General features: G+C 47.4%; 1 protein-coding gene and 1 pseudogene across 1 annotated transcript; one reads left to right on the top strand and one right to left on the bottom strand.

Annotated features, from left to right (window-relative positions):
- Positions 1–222: 222 nt before the first annotated feature.
- Positions 223–2,418, bottom strand: LOC127338569 (uncharacterized; annotated as a pseudogene).
- A 74-nt stretch (positions 2,419–2,492) lies between these two features.
- On the top strand, positions 2,493–21,897 carry LOC127327267 (uncharacterized). The gene is made up of 14 exons (XM_051354045.2): positions 2,493–2,799; positions 2,904–3,048; positions 3,126–3,232; positions 5,714–5,801; positions 5,955–6,097; positions 7,002–7,148; positions 7,351–7,461; positions 17,244–17,343; positions 18,116–18,256; positions 19,220–19,257; positions 19,367–19,459; positions 19,661–19,744; positions 20,776–20,925; positions 21,557–21,897. The coding sequence occupies exons 1-14, from the start codon at positions 2,731–2,733 to the stop codon at positions 21,692–21,694; spliced, it is 1,554 nt and encodes a 517-aa protein (XP_051210005.1). The 5' UTR covers positions 2,493–2,730; the 3' UTR covers positions 21,695–21,897.
- Positions 21,898–22,195: the final 298 nt, after the last annotated feature.

The following is a 22,195-nucleotide window of genomic DNA, read 5'->3' as shown; positions in this document are numbered from 1 at the left end:
CTGAGTAAACGCTGATGTCATGAGCCATCGCAAGTACTATCTCCTACCAAGTTCAATGACCTCAAAGAAAAACTTATACAGGAAGCGCCAGTACTATTACCGTGAGCATGTCCTATCAAAGCTGCAAGGCAGAAGTACCTGCTCTCTGCTGGAAGGCATAACTTCTCACCAGGAGCTGGCATTGCAGAGATCCGCGGTTTGCAGTTCTTCTCCCACAACCGATCACCGGCCATCGGGGCAGAACATGCTTGGGTACACCCAGATAGCCTGCAGCGGGCAGAACCATTTCTTGTAGGAGTATTGCCTCGGTACGTGATACGAACCCAATTTGAGAACAATCCAAGGTGAATGCCAAGGTAAAATCAAAGGGTGAGGGCTATGGGCATGGTACAAGCGGTTGCTCCACCCTCCCCATCGTTCTGGGTTAATGCAAGAAAGTACAGGGCTCCTCACATCACCAGAGTCAAACAATGCCCAGTTACCCAGCTTCACCTACACCCATTCTGCAGGCTTGGCTGACATATCGAGGCGGAAGGCATGCTTATGCTTGACCATGACATGCATGTCACCGCACACCACTATCCATGGCGGCGAATAGCCGAATATGCAGATGCAGTCAGGTTGTCCAACTGCTTCATTATTAGCTTCTGCAGGCTAAGTCAGGTAGCTAGCTGCAGAGTGTAGAGACTTGATAGATAATCCATAGCGATGAACTGATTGTCGTGATGCCCAATCTGATGCAGCCGTTCAGAAAGACCGAGTTCAGACCAAGAGTCGCTTCCAACCGGCCAATCATAGAGAAACAAGCGAGTGCTGATGAGGAGGTGTGAGTTAGGTGATGCAAGTGGAGCTGTTAGAGTGGCACAGTAGAAGAACTTGTGACAGTCATTGCTGCTCAATGGAAGAGGAGGAGATGCAACCTCGGCGCTGGTGAGGAACACATCAACAATACAGAAATATTCGCGGCGATAACAGATCAGTTGGCCATATGAGTAGCCAGCATGATAACACGCTGAGTTATCAAGAGCTTCTTGAGGAATCTGGCAGTGAAGGGTGTTGTGTTTTCGTTCGCTGGGTCGATGACTTTACATGTGCGTAGCTTACGGGCATCACTGGTAGCAGAGAGATGAGGAGCTTGAGTACTGGTGACGAGCTTCACTAGCAGAGGCGGACACACAGAGCAGAAGGTAGATTTGGATGGGTATGAGGAGAATGCAGCACGCCAAGAGCGACAGGTTGCAGCGAAGGCGAGAAGGTCACGGAAGGAGCATAAGAGAGAAATAATCAAGTGCAACAGCTCATCTGGGAGTTCTTCGCACGCTTGGAGTTGGGGCACGGCGGGGGTAGCCGAGAAGAAGGCCGCAAACCGTTTGATGGCTCTTTGCATGACGACGGACTCTCTGCAAGAGAGAAGAAAATTGAATGCAAACACATTAGTACAAATGCACCGATCAGAAAAAAATTGATCCAATGCGTCAATCAGACCGTGAAGAAAAAGATTGTTTTCAAAAAAAAATCTGTGAATACTAAGAAAGCCAGTTAGCACTCGTTATTTTTCAGAGGTGAAAAGTATGCCTGGAACACTAGTTAATTTGTTATACACATGTAGAAACAAGGGAATTTGATTCGAGATGGTTTAGAGGACAAGATAATACATATGAATTGAAATTCGATTAGCGAGGCTCTTGCAATCTCCGAGGAAGTAATAATTAATCTATCTGCAGATCATTTTGCGGGGCACGCGTGTTTGTTATGCATCCCAACCAAACAAAACGAAAGTGGAGCCGTTCATGCTAGGGTTCTAGCCAAGGGAAAAAATAGCGCGCTATAACAAAATAGCGTGGGTCTAAAAATACGCTATTAGCATGCTATAGCGTGCTATTAACGCGAATAGCGCGCTATAGCGTCAAAATAGTGTATCGTCGGCTCTCCAGATATGCTATAGCGTGCTATTAGCGTTGGAATAGCGCGCTATTTTTTCCATGGGTTCTAGCCAACACTGGCTGAGGGAGGCGCACGGTTGCTCTTCGCAAAACCTACTTCGATCAACCACTACTACCTATAGGCGAGAATCCAACCCCAGCAACAACGGGGCTCTATTCTCACGACTCACGAGGGGAATCGCACGACGGAGTACCAAACAGAGGGTACATGGATAGAGGAAGGGGGGCTAGTTTTCATGTGAGGATGCAGGGAGAGGAAACAGCGCGGAACTTACGGAGGGCAGCAGGAGGCGAAGACGCGGCGGCCGGCGGCAAAGATGCGGTGGCCGGCGGCTGCCCTTCTTCTTTGATACTTTTGTTTTTCAGGAAATATTGAAATAATGGTTTGGATAGGGCTATTTGCTGCCTGGGTTCTGTTAGCTGGCCTGGCCCATTCCGATTGGGCCGTGAATTGTTCAAGGCCCATCCACGGCATCGCGTTTTCGACTTTGCTCGGACGCCCAAAGTCGACCTCCAAACCTCCCAGCCGCCGCGCCCCTGCCGTCGCCGCTCGCCGCTCGCTGCTCGGCCGCCGGCCCTCGCAACTTCTCCTGCGACGCAAGGCCGGCGAAGACGACATCAATCCTTCCTCGACGGCAGACGCGATCTCCACCGCTCTCGAACCCGCAGTTTTCCCCGCCGGCATTTTGCTCGTTGCGAGCAGAACCGGCGGCTCCCTCCACACGTACGTGTCTCCGCCATCGCGCGCCGAGGCCCCAGCACCCAATCCCCCTCGCCGCCGGCGACCATGGTGTCGCAGCACGGCATCCTCCTCGCCGCCGGCCTCATCTCCGATCACTTCGGCCCCCTCGTAGCGGTGAGTCCCCTCTCCACCTCCTCCCCTCCCGCCATTTTCCTCCCTGCTGCCGCTCGCGTGATGCCCTGACTCCTAACTCCTGCCGCCCGATCCCCCTCTCGCAGAAGGTGTGCGAATGCCTCCTCCGCCACGGAGCGCTGCAGCTGCCGGAGATTGCGCGCCGCCTCAAGCTCCCGCGGAACCACTTGAAGAACTCTCTCCTCGTCCTCATCCAGCACAATTGCGTCCAGGCCTTCTCATCCCCCAGTGGCAAGCCCTCGATTGTATGATCGGATTCGATGCGCTGCTAGTCCGTGACCCTGACTCCATTTTTCTTGCTGTTCTAGGGGCCGGCCGTAGGGCAGTGACGCTCTACTTGGCCATCTTCGACAACGTCCTGCATCGGCTGCGCTTTGCAAAGTTCCTCTCTGTCATCCGTGCGGACATCCCAGAGGTCCTTACTTGGGTTTGGTTTTGGTTCATACATGTTTTGGTTGCTTGGATTTGATTTTGGTTCATGTTTTAGTACACTTGCTTGCTATATGTAAATCGGGGTTGATCCAAACAGCCTTCATAATTCTCTGCATGCTAAAATCAATGTGGAGCAGACCATGCTGTAGATTTTCTCCATGTGTGAAATCATTCATTGTGATCCTCTTTGCTAAATGCATCTTGACCTGGACTAGTGGTCTATATTTGATGACGTGGGGAAATTAGATATCTCTGAGTACTACTATCACAGTGAGGAATACTAAAGTATTTTTTTTTGCGAAAACGCAAAAAGCTTTGCGTTTCGATTCATTGATAGAAAAAGAAGTTTACATTACAAGCCTAAGAAAAGGCCGAACACCCACGGTACACACCCGACACTCAAACTAAACTACGACAAAAAGGCCGAAATCCGTCGAGTGCTCCTCCAGGACGCTGCAGGGTGAGCTCCTCCGCAAGACAGAACCCTTGCCGATGAAAGTCGCAGTGCTTGTGCATCATCGAAATTACCAAGAGCCTGCCAGCCGCAGCCAAGACGCGTACCACCTGAATCCCGCGAGCCCACCACGGCTCAGCTGGGAGCATTGCTGCTCCGGCCTCGACCCAAATCCTAGGAACGCCGTCGGCGTAGCGGCTAGCTCCCGACAACCTCAACAGACGTGCAAGCGTGCAGTCTTCAGCAGCCCGCCAACAAACACAGAGGCCAGCCCACCACTGCTCATCCAGAGGCATGCTCGCGCTGTTCGAGGAAGATCCTCGTCGCGCAAGCCACCGCGATACCACTCGAGAGGCCGGCGCGCTACCTGCATCGCAAGACCCCTCCCATGTGGTCAGCACTGAGATCCACGAGGAAGATCTACGGCCCGAATTCAAGTTCCCAAGACGAGGCCTCCAAGGAGGGTACGACGTCCAAGACGCCGTCGTCGCCCGATTTGGCTAGCCAAATCTGAGGTTTTCACGCGGAACATGAGACCCTAGGCAAGGGAGGTGCCGAAACTCCTCGATGACGCCACAAGAGGAAAACGGCGCCCTCAGGCGTCACCGTCACCGGCCCCAAAAGGAAGGGCTTTCGCCCAGAGCATGGTCCCTCACCACTGCAAGCACTGTACATTCTTCGCCAAGACCTCCTGCGCTGACCCTTTTCTCAAAGCGCTAGCCTTGGCGGCGCAACCCGCCGGCAGCACGTCCAGTGCGCCACGTCGGGGGCAGCCATGCCCACAAAGGGACAGACCGCCTAAGAGGGGCACTACCGAGCCGCAAGCGGCGCAGGTGCCACCATGGGGTGGGTTGCTGCGGGACTGCACACATCCACCTCAGAGAGCATCGCCGGCCACCCAGCACCGTCCACCTTGTCGCCAGCGCCGCACGGAAGCCACGAGCCGCCATGCCAAGATGGCGTAGGGTTCCGCTCAACCCGGCCGGAGCAGCAGCACCATGCGCTCGGAGCCGAGGACGACAGACAAGGAGGAGGTGCCTAGCCGCACGCAGGCGCAGGAGGGCAGAATGGCCGGGGCCCACCAAACCCAGATCGGGCCCGAAGGGCCCAGACCCGAGCCAGCAAGCCGGCGCCGCCATGGCGCCATCTCCGGCCGCCCAGCACCACCTGCCGCCAGCGTTGGCGCCGTCGTCCCAGCGCCGTCGCCGCCATCCCAGCCGCCGTCGCCGTCGCCGGCCACCCAAGAACACAGCTTGGCTGCGCCGCCCACCGCCGGACTTGGTGGCCGCCGAGAGCAGCCGCCGCCTCCGGCGCGGGGACGCCGCCACGCCACGAAGCCGCCACGCCGCTGCTGAGGCAGCCGCGCCGCCGCGCCCCTCGTCAAGCGCACCGCCCTCACCGGCCCTGTCGGCCCGCGCCAAGTCCTCCGCGCGAGGGGGAGAGGAGTCCCCGCCGCCGCCAGCGCCCGGGCTTTGCCCAGCGACGCCCTCCGGCGGCGGCGAGGGGAGGGAGGAGCAGGGGGAGGGCTCCGGGCCGATGGCGGCTAGGGTTCCCTCCCGTCGCCCACGGGAGCGACGAGGGGGAACGGTTCAGAGACAGATATTTCCTCCTTGCAGCTATTCACCATACTAACAAGTATTGACAATGAGAAACTGAGAAATAATATACCTGGTCTGAGCTTACAATAGTGTTTATTGGCTGTTTCAAAAATGAAAGATTTGTTCCCTATCCAAGTGCTAGATTTGATTGGTTTTTTTCAGTGCTTAGTATGTATGCTGGCAGTATTGTTTTTTGATATACTGGTAGCTGATATGAGAAAAAATATACCTGGTCTGAGCTTACATTCTAATTGTTCTGGTGCTGATTTTGCTACAAATATGCCATCCTTTCCAGGGTCATACTCAATCATATAAAAGTAAATTTTGTTTTAACATTATGACTACAATCTTTCAGTATTCATCGCCTTTCCACAGTTTATGACCTTATGCATGGAGCTTATGTATCTTGCAGTCAGAAGTTCTTATTGAGGAATTGCTTCAGAATGGCCGGCTAACATTTGACCAACTTGTGGAATGCACAATCTCTAAAGTACCAGAAAGTACGTCTTTTTTAAATTTTATATTAAATTTTTTATGTAATCGTCCTATGTGTTTTTATTGTATTGTTCTTATTCCTTCTCTTGCATAATCTTTGATATTTTCCGGGATGACTAATTGTGTTTCCCTGACAATGGGTCTTTACCATGTTTCAGGCACCACCAGACCAGAAAGGGAAGAAATACGTTTGAACTTCAACAAACTTGTGTATGCACGTTATGTGGAACGTTGCCCAAAACCTGAACCTTCTTTTGATCCAGATGAACAACCTACACCTGCGAGGAGAAGAGTACAAAAAGTGTGTAAAGAGATTCTGTCTTATGAAGTTTCCTGGTTACATAAAAAGCCTGCTTTCTACTTATTTATGGTTTTCCTTTGGAAACTAATCAGCATATAATGCATGCATAGATTGGTAGAAGCTGACTAGATTTGGTAGTTTATTACTTCGGTCTGGTAATTTGACATCTTAGCCATGGTTTTTAAGGCGTCGCCAAGTCATCGCCTAGGCGACGCCTAAGCGCCGGATTGCCTGCAGATGGCAAGGCGTTATCCTTGCCTTAGGCTCGTGTCTAAGGTGGCCAGATTCGAACTTTTAGGGGTCCAGGTCGTCTCTTAGGCGGGGCAGACATCGCTCTGGCAGCTTTTGGACGCCATGGACCGGTCGACCCGTGGTGATGTGGAACGAGCACCTTTGACTTTGCTTGTGGTGCTCCCGTGAGTGAATGGCTCAGATCTGGCGGTATAGTATGTGAACAGTCCTAGTCTACACTATTTACCAACAGTGCAGGTCCACAGTGTTGTAACTACTGTGCAGAGTCCACATGGCTTCATCTACAGTACATAATGTTGGCCTCTAGTTTCTTATCCAACGGGCTAAGTTTAGCCTAACATAGGATAGGAAAAGCAATAGCTGCTTGCTGCTTGTGCCGCTGTACTAAGGCGTTGCCTCGTTTCGCCTCAATGCTTTAAAAACCATGCTCTTAGCTAGCTAAGTAGTTAAGGAGTTTCAGATCTTTGTTTGTCAAGCTGTTGATGAAAGACATCTTACTCTTAACTCGTAAGTCATAATCTATATATTGACGCGACAACTTGTTTACAAGTAGCAAAAACTTGACTCTTTAATGTTTTACTGTATTTTTCTGTTGATATATTGTGTACATGATTTTTTCTTACATGGACTGAAAATTATATCCTTTGTACAGACCGTCGAGGAGGTTCTTTCACTTGAGCAGAAAATTGTCAATACTGCAAAACTTTCTGACGCAGAAAGATTTTCTGAGATCCCATACAACATGGAAGATGCATCAAATGCAAATGATTGGCCTCGAAACGCTGTTTCTGGTGCTAAGGTGTTTAGTCTTTTTTACTTATTGCCATCGCCAAACCAGGAAAAAGAAATTGGCATATGTAGATTCTATGTTAATGGCTAATAATGCATTTTCTGATACATTTGTAACTTTGCGTCCAAAAGTATTCACTGGGAAATAATCAACGATATGCAATGTGCTACTTTTAGCATCATGTAACTCTTTGTTTGTCGTAATTTGTCAGCGGAAATATGGAGCCTTTGAGGTAGATGAAGAGCGCGACTCAACAAGTGCAGAGAATGAAGAACTTTGGCGGATAAATTTTGAAAAATTTATATTCCGTCTGAAGAAGAAGGTGCGTCTTTGACTCGAATGATTTTCGTAGGAATTTTGAAGGATTGGAATCTTTAGGAATTTTCTCGAGCCGTGAAAGTTATTTTCTCGAGCCATGGTACTTTATTTGCGGTCTTCTTTTAATATAGAAAGACACTCTTTGGTATCTGTTCGAGAAAAAAAATCCCACTTTGAATGCGACCTCTCGTCCTTCCGTGAGCGTTGCAGGCTGAAGAAGGCTGCTCTGCTTCCACGGCCTGCCCCAAGGAAGCCGAGGAAGAAGAGGACATCCCCCAAGTGGTGCGCTGTACATCACGGGTGGCGGGTTGCTTTGCACCGGGGGGGGGGGGGGGGGGGGGGGGGGCAGGGCGATCAAACAACAGCTTGGGATTGCGCGTACTTCGAGGAGAAGCCCATGTCAGCAGAGGACTTGTCGGCCTATTTGGCGCTCTTTGGCTGGTTGCCGAATGTCCTTCCGGGGGCTGGTGATGGAGACGTGGATATCGTGGTCTGATAGTTGTAGCTTTCTCCCTTTGTTGTCGGTTCTCCTAGTCATGTCACACTTCTTCTCTTTGTTGGTGTGGAATGTTCACGTTGTGATTCTATCTATCAACTGGTTCTTCTCTCGGATGCGAGTGTGGTTTGCTTCCAAGAGACTAAATTGCAGGTGGTGTCTCGTACCATTGTGGATCGGTGCCTTGGCAGGGAGTTTGATGATTTCTTCTTCCTCCCTGATGATGGCACCCTTGGGGGTAATCCTCTTGCTTGGAAGTATATGGTGGTGGCTATTTCCAACCCTCACTACTCCAACAACACCATTACTGGGTTGGTGGACAGGGGTCGTTTGGGTGGTGTGCGTTTATGGCCCACATTTAAATGTGGACAAGTGTCTCTTCCTCCAAAAGATCAAGGACATTAGGACCTTCACCCGGGGCCGTGGGCTGTTGCGGGCGACTTCAACTTCATTGTGGATGTGGTGGACAAAAGCAACGCCAACCTTAATAGGCGCAAGATGGGAAAGTTCCAACGCCTGCTCTTGGAGCTAGACCTCAAGGAGCTCTATCTTAATGGCCGTCTCTACGCGTGGTGTAATGTGCGGGAGTGGGCGACCATGGAGCGGCTGGATCAAGTCTTCTCCGTAGTGGATTGGGAGATGAGTTCCTCCACCTCGGACCATTGCCCTTTGCTCCTCAGCCGATGAGGACGGGACGTCTCTTTCGCTTTGAGGCTTTCTGGCCTAAGGTGGATGGTTTCCTAGAGATAGTGGAACGGGTATGGTCCGCTGGGCCGACCATCACTAACCCTTTCAAGTGACTGGCCACCACCGCCAAGGCCCTTACTAGCTGGAATGGTCACTTAATTGGCAGCAACAAGTAGATTTTGCTGGCCAATGAACTCATTTTCAGGCTAGACGTGTCTATGGAGTCCAGGCTATCTCACTGGAGGAGAGGGCTTCTAGGCGCAGTGATCTAAGATCACGTGGTTGGCAGAGGGGGATGCTTGCACCAAGTTCTTCCATCTGCATGCAAACCACGGGTGGCGTAAGAACTTCATTACGCGGCTTAAGGTGGTTGGGGTTCTGGTCTCGGTCCAGGAGAGGAAAGCTGAAGCCATGGACTCTTTCTACGCTGAGCTCTTGGGGGCTTCGTCGGAGCGGGCCTTCTCTCTAGATCTAGATTACCTGGGTGTGTAGACGCACGACCTCGCCGAGCTTGAGGCCTCGTTCATTGAGGAGGTGTGGGGGGTCATCCGCTCCCAGGAGCCGGATAAGGCGCCGGATCCTGATAGCTTCTCCGGCATGTTCTACGTGGCTTGTTGGCATATCATCAAGGGGGGACATCATGGAAGCTTTCCAGGCTTTGTGGACTGGTGACTGTCCGTGCTTACATGCGGTCAATCAGCCCCTGGTCACCCTTCTGCCCAAGCATGCTGATGTGGTGGAAGTGAGAGACTTTCGCCCCATCAGTTTGATTCATAGCGTGGCTAAGCTCGTGCCTAAGCTCATGGCTAGGGTGCTCTGTGTGCGCCTCGCCCCCTGCATGGCGGAGATAGTGGGACCCCATCTGTTGTGGGTATACTTCATGGGTGTACCATCGACAGTGCCTAGATCCGACAAGCCCGGGTGGCCCATAGACAGTGATGGTGGCATGTGGCCCATCGGGCGGCCCAGTTGCTGTAGATCAAGATGGATGAAGTCCAGCCCAGGAACAAGGAGCCGGATCCACCGACCAACTCTGGAAGTCGGATCCGGCTTGGCCCATTATGGGTAGCCGGATCTGGTACGACATGTAAGGGAAGGCGGATCCTTGACGTACACGGCAAGATAACATACCGTAGTTAGGCAACTTGTATTCCGGCTACGACTCTCCTTGTAAACCCTAGATCCTGGCGCCTTTATAAGCCGGATCCCGGGAGCCCTAGAGGCACAACCACAACTTATTGTAACAACGCGAAAGCGCCCAGATAATTCCAGACAAGCAGCAGTAGGCCCTGTCCTCGAGCAGGTGTTCCGAAGCTGGGTAAATCGCGTACCACCGTCCTGAGGACTCTCCGCCCAATGGCCCCTACTTCTTTTTCCCTCCATGAGGATCCCTCCTCTGGAGTACCGTCGAATAGGCAACGACACCATCAGAGCGCTTTCATCCGTGGCTGTTTTCTTCATGAGAACTTCCAGCTTGTTCACTATATGGCACGGAAGCTACACGCGCTCAAGAGGGATGCCATCATGCTTAAGTTGGGCATCACCAAGGCCTTCAACAAAGTGGATTGGGCCTCCCTCCTTGAGATTCTTGCGAAACTGGGTTTTGGCCATAGGTGGCTCACCATGATATGCGGTCTCCTTGGTACCGTATCCACGCGCGTGGTGGTTAACGGTGCAGCTGGCGAGCTCATCTTCAACAGGCGTGGGCTGCGGCAGGGTGCCCCCCCCCCCCCCCCCCCGTGATGAGAAGAGAAAATAAAATAAAATAGAACCAACTAAATTCCAGTACTAGCTTCTACACACTTCTACTATATTCTAGGTAATATGGTCCTCTAGTTATGTGTGTTGTAGTGGTTTCCAGAGTATTCTAGTATAGAGAGTGGATTTGGTGTACAGATGGGTAGGTGCGCATGCGTCAAATACCGTTCGATTTTTTTCAGCACCGTTGGATGCAGCTCAGCCATAGACGGCGACTACACGGTGTGAACTTTTCTATGCATGTTGCTGACAAATGACACCGCGATGGCAGCAGCAGCCACCATACAGACATGCGTGAATAGTAGAAAGCAATAAGTGTGAGGCCTGCTTCATGTGAATAGAAAATGAAAAATGTTGGCAGATACTCTACGTCTGTCGTTGAACAGTGAGCTGCCGGCGACTTTTTTATTGGACATCTTCCTCCGCCGAGGCCATGCCCCAAGCCGCTGCTGCCGTGGCCGTTGTGGCCGACGCTCTCAGGCGCATCCGTGTCCGTCCCTCTCAGGCGCCGGCGCGCCGCGCGCCACCATCTCTCCTGCTCCAAGTCGAGCAGCGCAGCCTGCAGTCCACCTCCCGTTCCTAATTAATCTGGCAATTAGGAAGTACTACTACTCATAATTATTCTGGCAGCTACTCATAATTAATCTGAGAAATACTACACCTACTAATTAACCGGTAATCACTCATAATTATTCTGGCAGCTATGACAGAAGCCGTCTGAAGCTGCCTACTAGCGCGCTTGGTCGATGCGCTCGTCGGCGTGCCTCCCGGTCATGTGCTCGGCGACACCCTCCCCGTTGCTAGGTCGGCGGCGGCCTCCTCCTCTCTCGCTTGTGCGGCGCAGCCTTCCGCAACAGCCGTGCGAGGCGCTACTCTTCCCGAGGCGCCCGCGAGGTCTCAATACTCGCCGCCGTGTTGCTCCTCTGCTGCGCCCCCAGCGGTCGACGGCGGCGCTGCACGCTGCCGCACCACCATCGTTTACGTCGCGCGCGGCGCTGCTCGCCGCGGCGCCCCAACCTGAGCCTCGACGGAAATCGAATCACCGCCTCGCTCCGTCCACCACCGCACGCAGTCTGTTGGAGCCTCTCCTTGCGCGCACCTTCTCCCGTGCCGCCCCGGCGCTGCCCCAGACCCCAGACCCCAGACTCCGGGAGCTGCACACACGCGCTCCGCAAGACGCCGATCGGAGGGGAAGGGATCTTCATCCGTGTCTCGCCTCTTCCTTCCAGAGCTGGGGGACGGCCCATCACAGCTAAATCCAAGAGCGCCTCAAATAGTCCTACCGAAGAACGCCTCATCAGAGCTCAATCACCGCATCGCAGTCAGGGATAAATTCCACAGTGTTAAGCTCCCAGTTTCACGAACGAAACCAGAATCACCGCATCGCATCGCAACCAATCTCTAGAGAAAAGTAGCTGAACGAAACACTCCGAATTTGAGGGCGGACAAATCCGACCATCTTATTTCTGAAAAAAAAAATCAATGCATGTACTGTGTCAAGGGTGATCAGGCACAGTTAAACTAATCAATCAAATATGTAGTAATCAATTCAGGGGAACACTCCAGCACCAGTTCAGAATCTAGAAGTAAAAAAGATCACAGAGAAAGGTAAAAGAAACCAAATAATTCCCCACCCCGCATCGTCTACTCCAGTTGTAGAACTAGAGCGAACTCGCGAGACGGAAGGGGAAAGCCAATGATGGAGAGGGCCAAATGAACGAGGGGACCCCAGAAGTTGTTGGGCAGCTTCGTGCGGCTGTCGGCGGCGGAGAAGACGGCCGCCCTCGACGCGCCCGGACTTGCAGAAGACGGCCGCGCTCGACGCGCCGGAGTCGCAGAAGACGGTCGCCATTTGCTTGGCTGAGGGAACCTCCTCTCAATTCCATTGTTGGAGATGTGTAGAGGACTACCATGTGTAGGACGGGGGTGAGGATAGGGATCAAATGAACGAGTGGGTGAAATTTTCCTTTTCTAATACCTCACGGGACAACTAACGGGCGTTAGACACATGTCGCTTCGCGGATGCGTGCTCACGTACCCATGTGATCACCGAGCTTCATTCGTTCTAGTATAAGTTGTAACTAGGATATTTGTAGTTCTTTCCCCAGCTTATGTAGTGTTCTCTAGAACATTCTAGTTGTAAGTAGAGCTAAGTACTGAAGGCTCATGTAGCCTATAAATAGAGGTCCAACCTCTACCTATGAAATCGGACTATGTACCCCTACCTATCAAATAAATGAAACATTGTGTTTTGTCTTAAGATCTTGGACTAGATCTTGTGTGTTGAGAGTTTTGGATTGAACTCTTAACAACCACACCCTAGAGCGATATCTAGCCTACGCCCCTAGAGCGATATTTAGAGCAGCACGTTGAAGCGGTTCCTTCAACAATTGTGCTTTCCACGTTGTAGCAACATGGTGGAGTTGTTCCTCCACAACCTTGTGCTGCTTCAGGTGGTATTAGACCCTTATTGATCCGATCCAGCTGTTGTTCTCCTCATTGAGAGCTGCACCAAGCAATGGAGGAATTCGGGAAAAGAGTGGATGTCGTAGATCAACAAATCCAAGCGCTCCGTGAAGTTCTTAACCGCAGATTTGATCAGCTAGTTGAGATGGTAAGAAAGGGTGTTCCTCCTGTTGCCAATGAAGAGTCATCAAAGGAGGCAAATGATAGGCGTCGAAGAATGAGAGGTCGTCTTGAAGTAAAAACACCCTATCCACATGATGTTCAACGTCCTTCAAGGAGGCCAATGTATGCCAAAGCTTCAGAAGACGACGAATATGATGAGGGCCTTGAAGAACCTGATCTCTATACATATACGGAGTACAGAGCGCTACATATGCTAGAGATTCATACAAGGTGAAAGCTGAGATCCCCACTTTTAATGGAAATGTTGATATTGAGGGGTGCCTTGATTAGTTGTATGAGGTGGAGACTTTTTTTGAGGTTATGAATATTCCGGAAGATCGTAGAGTTTCTTTGGTTGCATACAAGCTAAAAGGAGGAGCTGGTGCATGGTGGCATTGCCTTCAAGAAGATCGTGTGAGATCTTGGCGGCAGATGAAGAATCTTTTGAAAGGGAGATTTTTGCCTGCAGATTACGATCAGATCCTATTTATTCAGTTTCAGAATTGTGCTCAAGGAAATAGGACAGTTTCAGAATACACAGAGGAGCTCCTAAGACCACAAGTGAGGTGCCACCTTGGTGAAACTGAAGATCAAAAAGTTGCAAGGTACATCAATGGTCTCAAGGATGCTATCCAGGATCGTTTGATAATGCCGTAAATTTGGTCCCTTCATCAAGCACAAGATTGGTGAAGGCAAGTAAGGCTCCATATTCTCATATGGAAGACTCATCTAGGAGTCACTCCCACGGAACGGAAGAAGAGACCGCTCAACCTGATGCAAAAAAAACTGTCCCAAAGCAAGCCGAAGAGTAGGGCAAAGCCTGTGATAAAAAACTATAAATGTGGTGAAGAGGTACATGTATCTAGCAACTGCCCATTGAGGAAATTTAGTAAACACGACAATCCATGATGGCGAAGATGATGATGAATTTGAATCTGAAGATGTAGAAGGACAAGATATCTGTGAAGAAGAGGGAGAAGGGGTGATATGCATGATTCAGCCCCTCGTGTATTCAACACCACAGCCCGACAACACACAACGGAAGAAAATATTTGAGTGCAAATGCTCGGTGATTGGCAAGGTATGCAAATTAGTGATTGATAGTTGCAGCTATGAAAATCTTATCTCTCAGAATTTGGTGAACCATTTAAAGCTTGAGACACATGATCATCCAAACCCCCACACTATTGGATGGATCAATAAAGGAGTGGATATGAGGGTCACCAAACAATGCAACCTGCCACTCTCTTTGGGCAAGTACTATCGCTCAAGTGTGTTATGTGATGTTGTTGATATGGATGCCAGCCATGTTCTTCTTGGGAGACCTTGGCAATTTGATGTGAATACAACACACGAAGGGAAGGAAAATTCTTACTCTTTCACTTGGAACCAGCGGAAGATCATCATTCTACCAAACCAATCAAATCGTAATAGCTCCAAGGCGAAGGAGAAAAGTGACTACAAACGGAGGCTAAAATCATTCCAAGTTGGTGATAAGGTGATGGTATACCTTTGGAAAGAAAGACCGCCTTAGATATAAAGGGAAACTTAGACGGCGGAATTATGGAACCTTCTCTATTCTAAGGAAGATAGATGATAATGCTAATGTGATAGATGTTCCAATTGAGATGGGAATCTCCAACACATTTAATATGGCAGACTTGGCTCTTTATCATCCAGAACAAGGACTCTATGAAGATAACTCGAGGTCGAGTTCTAAACAACCAGGGAAGGATGATGAGGGACAGAAGAGAAAATAAAATAAAATATAACCAACTAAAATCTAGTACTAGCTTCTACACACTTCACTATATTCTAGGTAATATGGTCCTCTAGTTATGTGTGTTGTAGTGGTTTCCAGAGTATTCTAGTATAAGTTGTAACTAGGATATTTGTAGTTCTTTCCCTAGCTTATGTAGTGTTCTCTAGAACACTCTAGTTGTAAGTAGAGCTAAGTACTGAAGGCTCATGCAACCTATAAATAGAGGTCCCACCTCTACCTATGAAAATCAGACTATGTACCCCTACCTATCAAATAAATGGAACCTTGTGTTCTGTTGTCTTAAGATCTTGGACTAGATCTTGTGTGTTGAGAGTTTTGGATTGAACTCTTGACAGCCACACCCCTAGAGCGATATCTAGTCTACGCCCCTAGAGCGATATCTAGAGCAACACGTTGAAGCGGTTTCTTCAACAATTGTGCTTTTCCACGTTGTAGCAACACGGTGGAGTTGTTCCTCCACAACCTTGTGTTGCTTCACCCCTGTTGTTTGACATGGTGATGGACATCCTCCATATGTTGTTCGAGAGCGCGGTGACAGACGGGCTGCTGTCCAAGCTACCTTTCGATGTATGCCGATGATGTGGTTACCATTGTCCGCCCGTCGAAGCTGGACCTGTTGGCATGTTCCTCCATTGTGGAGGACTTTGGCGTGGCGTCAGGTTGCGCACCAACCTTGCGAAGTGCTCCCTCCACTTGATTTGCTGCTAGCTTGAGCTAGTGGAGTTGGCACGCTCGATTTTGGGCTGCGAGGTGGCCTCTTTCCCTTTCAAATACCTTGGGCTCCCCATAGGTGAGAAAGGTGATGCCCGCTCAGCTGCAGCGACAGTGCGGCCAGTCGGCTGCAGCCCTGGTGTGCGAAACTTCTCAATCGTGGAGGGAGGACTATTCTGGTCCAGACCACTCTTTGCATGATACCGATCCATGTGATGATGTCTCTGGACATCCCGACCAAGGTCTTGGAGGCTTTCTATGTGGAAGGGTCGATAGGAGGTAAACAGTGGGCATTGCTTGGTAGCTTGGGACCAGGTCACCTCCCCAAAGTGCTTCGGTGGCCTTGGGATCCCAAACCCCCGACTCCTCAACCTTGCCCTTCGTTGCTGCTTGGCGTGGTTCCAGAAGGTGGACCTGGCCAAGGCCTAGGCAGAGTTTTGACATTCGACTACCTGACCCTGCACATCGATCTTTGACTTGGCCACAAGCTATGTTCTTGGCGATGGCGAGCGAGCTCGCTTCTGGAAGGACTGGTGGCTCAATGGAGACAGAGTGGTGGATATCGCCCCGAATGTGGTCAAAATGGTCTCAAGAGTGCAAATGCATGCTCAAGTAGAGAGGGTGGAAAATGGCTCAGGGATTGTAGGCCCGACATGGGAGAGGATGCCCTAGCTTAGTTCTTCCAGCTGTGGCACAGGCTGAGTGGTGTCGCTCTTGTCCCTGAGCGTGAGGATGTGCTAGTGTGGCGGTGGTCTGGCGATGGTAGCTACTCATCCAAGTCAACGAATGTGGCTTTCTTCGCGGGCTTGATGAAGGCTTCCATCACCGACGAGGTATGATACTCTGGGGCACCCTACAGCTGTAAGTTCTTCGCGTGGTTGGCCTCGAAGAACCGGTGCTGGATGCCGGGGTCTGCCTTGTCCGGCGGCTTGCCCACTTTGTGACTAGGATCCGGAGACCCTGAGGCACCTTCTTTTGGGATGCATCGTGGCTCAGCAGGTTCGGTCCGGGGTGCTCGGAGACACATGGTTGTCTCGCTCTTTCCCTAAGGAGCACAGACGGGATATGTGGACGGCGATCATCCTGGTCTTGTGGTGCACCTGGAGACACAGGAATGACGTGGTCTTCAACGACGCGTTGGCGTTTCGCCGTCAGCCATTAGAGAGAAGATCAAGGAGAAATACAATAGGTGGCGCTTGGAAAAGTTCTTCCGTGGCACCGCCTTCTCCTTTCCGGAACTGAGGGAGTTCATGTGGCAGTTAGGAGAGTAGGCGTTGGATGCGGAGCTGCCTCCCCATGTTGGCAGCATGAACTTAGCCTTCTTTAGCTCTTTTCTATGTGATGGATACGCCTTTCCAGGGTATATCCTCGAAGAAAAAACTCAAGAGTTTGATGCTAGGATTTCTTTAGGCTTAAAGTGATTTTTCCATTGTATAAGTTGGACAGTAGCTTCTCTATTATCTATTTAACTGGCTTCAAATGCACATAACAAATGCCGTAAGTGTTTCCTATCATCTGTATTTTGTAACCAGTAAGGTCAGTCGATGGAGAAATTATTCACGTAACAGCACCTCCTATGCCCCTCCCCCACCCCCCTAACACACAGAAGTGCATGCAAAAGGAGTAGAGGAAGTTCTTGTTTTAAATATATTTTTATTTTTGTATCTGAAGGAAGCATGTAAATCAACTTTGTTAATGCCTACTTATTTTTCTTGTATTGCAGTTCTGTGCAGACCGAAAGAAACCAAGGCTGAAGGTTGGCACACATCCTATCTGGGAGTCATTTCTCGAGGCTAACTTAGCTGATAAGGATACCAACTCTGGTAGTGTACCCAATATCTAGCTTGAATATCCTTTCAATAGTATATCCAGAAACACTGCAATTTTATTTTATGGCTTCACCCTCTCATATTATTTTTTTATGAACACAACTTTTTGTAGCCTATATTCCTGTTTCGAATTTCTTTAGTTCTGTTATTGTCTCTTGGTGTGAGTATTAATAAAAAAGCAAGTCTCTGTTTTAGCTACTCCCTTTGATCCATAATAAGTGTCGGAGCTTTAGTTTATTTTTGACTAAAAATGAACTAAAGCTCCGATATTTATTATGGATCGGAGGGAGTATATGTTTTAATGTATAGCTTCGACATATTCTTGAATCAGCCAGATAAGGGAGCCACATTCTAGTTTAGTCCTGTGCTGGCATATGCTTATTTCATGAAGTTTCCTTGTTCTGCGATTTGTTTTAGTTTCATTTGAAGGAAAAAACAAGAGGTTAAAAAGAGTCATAAGAGAATAAAATAAATCTAGTATACCTTATTTGGGTAGTTGCACGACATTTTTTTTTTTTGCAGAGACACTACCAGCGCAATGCCTCCCTAGATACCAAGTAGGAAAGTAACCAAGTTGTGGAAGTACCAAACTACCATGACACATTCTCACTGAAGCTACATCGTTTCAGTTTGACTAATAGTTGTCTGTGCAAATAAATCACTTATACAAACTATATGTAAATTAGACGAGCAAGTACACTATCCTCGCGAGCACTTGCATGCGAATTATTTTCGATAAACATAACAAGTGAGTTCCCTTTTTCAGTGACATCATCAATAAATGGTATTTTGGAGAGACTAGGACAAAAGGAAGGAGGTGCAGCAATGACACTCGATCAGATCACAAGAGTTCTAGAGGATTTGCGGTGTACAACTTCCACTGATGATCCGGAAGCATTTACTTTTGGTAGGATTTATATGAAATGCTCTATTGATATTTTTACTGTGCATAAGTCCGATACATCAAAGTTCTTTTGGTAAAGTGCTTGGCATCAAGTCTAGTTCTAGCTCTCACAGAAATGATCTGCGTGCTATGGGGTTTGTAAGTCAAACCTTCCACTAGGTGATTGCTACCACAAGGAAACTCCTTCTGGTCCACTCCAGTTCCTAGACTAAACTGTGGTAGCTTATGTATCAGTTATGTTTTTTGCTTTGTAGATACGATTATGTGGACCAGTCCACACTTACACTTTTCCAAGATAAGGAGACCAGTTGATTGATCTGTGCATGAAAAGTAATCGTAGTTAACGTTGACATTTTGAAATGTTTTCATAATTAGTTTGAGCCTGGTTACTGTTAGGTTTCTGATATCATGGCCTGCTATTTTGTGTAATTATGCTCCACGCAGTGATAATACAGTATTCAGATAAAGTGTGAAAAAAGGATATAAAGCACTACTGGAAATTATGTTGTAGAAACCTATTCTCCAACTGACTAGTCTTGTTCTACTCAAAATGTAAGGTGCCCTATATTTTCGCTGGTCAACAACTTACACCTTTGGCTATGATTTGTACTTGTACTATGTCCACAAAATTAGCCTAAAGATATATGAAAGGAAAGAACTTTGCAAGAAAAATGCAACAATACCATTTATACATTCTCAATCTATATAATTTGGTATATATGTTAGTGCTCAAAGTCGCGTATCAGAGAACCTTGCAAAATAAAGTGTTGCCTTACATTTTGGGGCGGAGAGAGTAATAAACGCGGCATACAAATTTTGTATGCCAGCCCTCTTTTAGAGTGATCATAATAATTTCTTTTTGTAAGATTCATAAACACTTGATGTTCGAATTTAGTATGTCAGACTTGAGTGAACATCATAAGTTCATTTGTAAGATTTTCATGACAGTGCTGCTATCTTTTGTAGATTTGCGCAAAATGGTTGAAGCTTGTAGAAATGAGGAGGTACAGTGTTGTGTTACTGTTAATATTTATTTGAGTTAAAAGGCACTCCTTTATCCATTTACGTAGCAACTAAACTGGCGCGCATATGTCTTCTGTTCATGCATTGTAGATAGAGTCGCTTGTGAAAAAGAAATATGGGCAAGAAGCCTTTACAATCTTTAGGCTGTTGGTCACGCAAGGTTGTCCAGTTGAAACAGATCGAGTAAGTACTCTTGTAGATTGATGAAATTTCAGAACTATGCCCTGTTATTGTTCTCAAACTATTTGTGTTAAGTAAGCTTCTGTTATGCTTTAATTTTAGTTATGTGCTGATATGTTCATGTTTTATAATGATTTACTTGACAACATGTTTTCCTGTAGCAAATTGCAGTACACAAGACTAACATTGATTGCAAATGTGCAGATTATTGACACAACAATTCTTGACAAGCAGATTGTTCATTCAACTTTGTACAAGCTATGGAAGGACGACTATACGGATTCAGAGGTTTGTCTCATAATTTCATCAGAATAGTAGCATATCTTGGGCAGAGAGGATGGAAAACCTCCTTGATTTGGATGTTCGTTGTGCCATTTCTCCAGAAGATAACTTTACTGCTTTGATGGTCTACTAGTTTACTATATGGCAGGCGGCCCTTATTGACCCTACAAATGCATTATGATATATTGCGTTAATTTCAGCATAAATGTCCATAAATTTGCAATCATTAATGCAACTTAAGAAGGCTTCTGAGCTTCGAAACAGCTTAAAATTAAGCACAAACTTGGTCCGAATAGTTGGTACAAGAGTAAGTTTCATAAAGTCTGCATGACCCGTGAAGTATATAAGCACAAAGTATATCCAATTATATGTTCTAGAGGAACTGCTTCTTATTCTGTGAATGGTGCTTGAACACTATTCAAATATTTGTAGTGCGGTAATTAATAAGAGCCAAAATGTGTAGAACTTTATGCACCATAAGTTTTACTAGCCTAATGTTGCATTAGAATAGTTGGGACTACATGTGTTATACTAGCAGTGACAAGTGGCCTATTGAGAGAACCAACTATTGATAGTAATATATGTGGAAGTGTTTCTATTGCACTGCCACTGTAGAAAATGGCCTGAAGCAGCAAGTTGGATGCATCTGCTAATGTTTTTTGTGCTTCTATTTTACTGAAAAAGATTTTTATCCCAAAATGTCACCAATTACTACGCTATCACCAAGTACTAAATGGAGACACAATTTTTCGACAGAAAATTTTAAGTTTCAGTTGCTTTCCTGGAGCAACAGTTCAGTACTTTCACAATACTTCTGCTACCCCGGTGTCAAATTAATCTAAGAATTGTCCACTGACCAGTCCCATGAATTAAATCCCTGGAACAGTTCTTGAACTACTACATTTCTTTAGTAAATTGTGGAAATATTTACATACATAGTGTACTCCTGTTTTGTACAGTATATGGTAAGTTCATAATAGACAAAAAAAGTGCCCCTTTTTGTGCTCCTGTTCACAATAGTTGTATTATGTTTACAGAAAATCACTTCCGCGCGAGGAACAGGGTATGCACAGTTTTTTGTATGGAGAGCGAAAAATACATTTCGTGAACAGTTCATCGATATTCTCTATCATGCTGCTTTGAACTTACGCCAGGTGGTAAACTACATTGTTGAACTTCTACTCGAGGTTATCTTCTGATCATCTTTCACCATTGCAGTTTTTAGCTGTAAGCTGCGATTGTCTAAACTACACAATCTTTATTTGTTTTAGTTATCTTAAATTTATGATCCACTTCAGGGTTGATATATGCCCAATATGTGGATCATAATTCATAATCGCTATATAATGTATTTTATGCCCTATCGTATCAGTACGCATGTTTCAATACTAAATCATATGTTCATAGCCTCATAGGCTTGTTTAGTTGGATCAGGATGTGCCTTCCATTACTTCATCGCAAGTGCAGTCCAGGAAGATAAAGGATCTTATAATTTAATTCAAAGCCAACAATTTCCTGTGTTCCAATATATAAAACAGTCCTCAGAAACAACTATTGAGTTAATGAATGGAATAAGCAATTGGTGAGACAAAGTATGCAATTAAGATCTTCGTAGTTGAATAAGGTCTGTCAGCATATGGGATTTTGCAGGAGCAGGGCATAGTTGCTATTTACACAAAGTCTAGCACCGTGCCATCTTATTAAATTAACCTTTGCCATCTTAAAATTTAGCTTGGTTTCTTGAAGCCTGTTTTACTTGCACTGATGTGTGCACTGTGGAACCTCATCTCATGAATTGCTTAAAAAAAATATTGGCAGGCTCAGGGTCCAAAGGATAAAATAGAGCGCCCTCGAAAACAAAAGGATAAAATAAAGATGCTGAAAAGAAGAAGGGACATTTTGATCCAAGCACTCATTAGACATGATGACTCTCTCATGTTGTTCCATGATTTTTGAAAGGGATCTCTTTCCTAAAAATTTGACAGATTCACTTGGTTCTTTGGTCTGGTCAGTAGATTAAGAATGCAAAAAATCTATAATCATGCACAACAGGTGCTCTATAGTTCTCGACTTCTTGTACCAATAGAATTAAGAAGGGATTGGTTTTTTTATTGGATGAATCATTAAGACTTTGTACATTTGGCAATGGCAGTGAGTTTGAGTTTGGAGTTCCATTCATCTTTTTTTATCAGGCTTATTAGTGAAATACCCTAGATCTTAGTGGGAAATCCCATTTCTGAACCGATCCTTTTGTTTTCCACTTGTTATCATCTGGGATGTCAGTTGTCAGATTATCCAATCGTCAGTAAAGTGCACCACCGTATCTCAACCATGTGCACACATGCATGAAAGCCTACAGCTAAGGGCATGGCATGTTCACTGGTATCAAGTCAGCCGGCTGTAGGAAATTAGAGGACGTGGAAGAGAGAGGGTTAGCGTCTTAGCGACGGTATCCTC

This window comes from Lolium perenne, chromosome 1 (assembly GCF_019359855.2).
Source record: "Lolium perenne isolate Kyuss_39 chromosome 1, Kyuss_2.0, whole genome shotgun sequence".
NCBI classification, from domain to species: Eukaryota; Viridiplantae; Streptophyta; class Magnoliopsida; order Poales; family Poaceae; genus Lolium; species Lolium perenne.
Note: the sequence above shows the minus strand (reverse complement) of the source record. Positions and strands in the feature narration are given on the sequence as shown.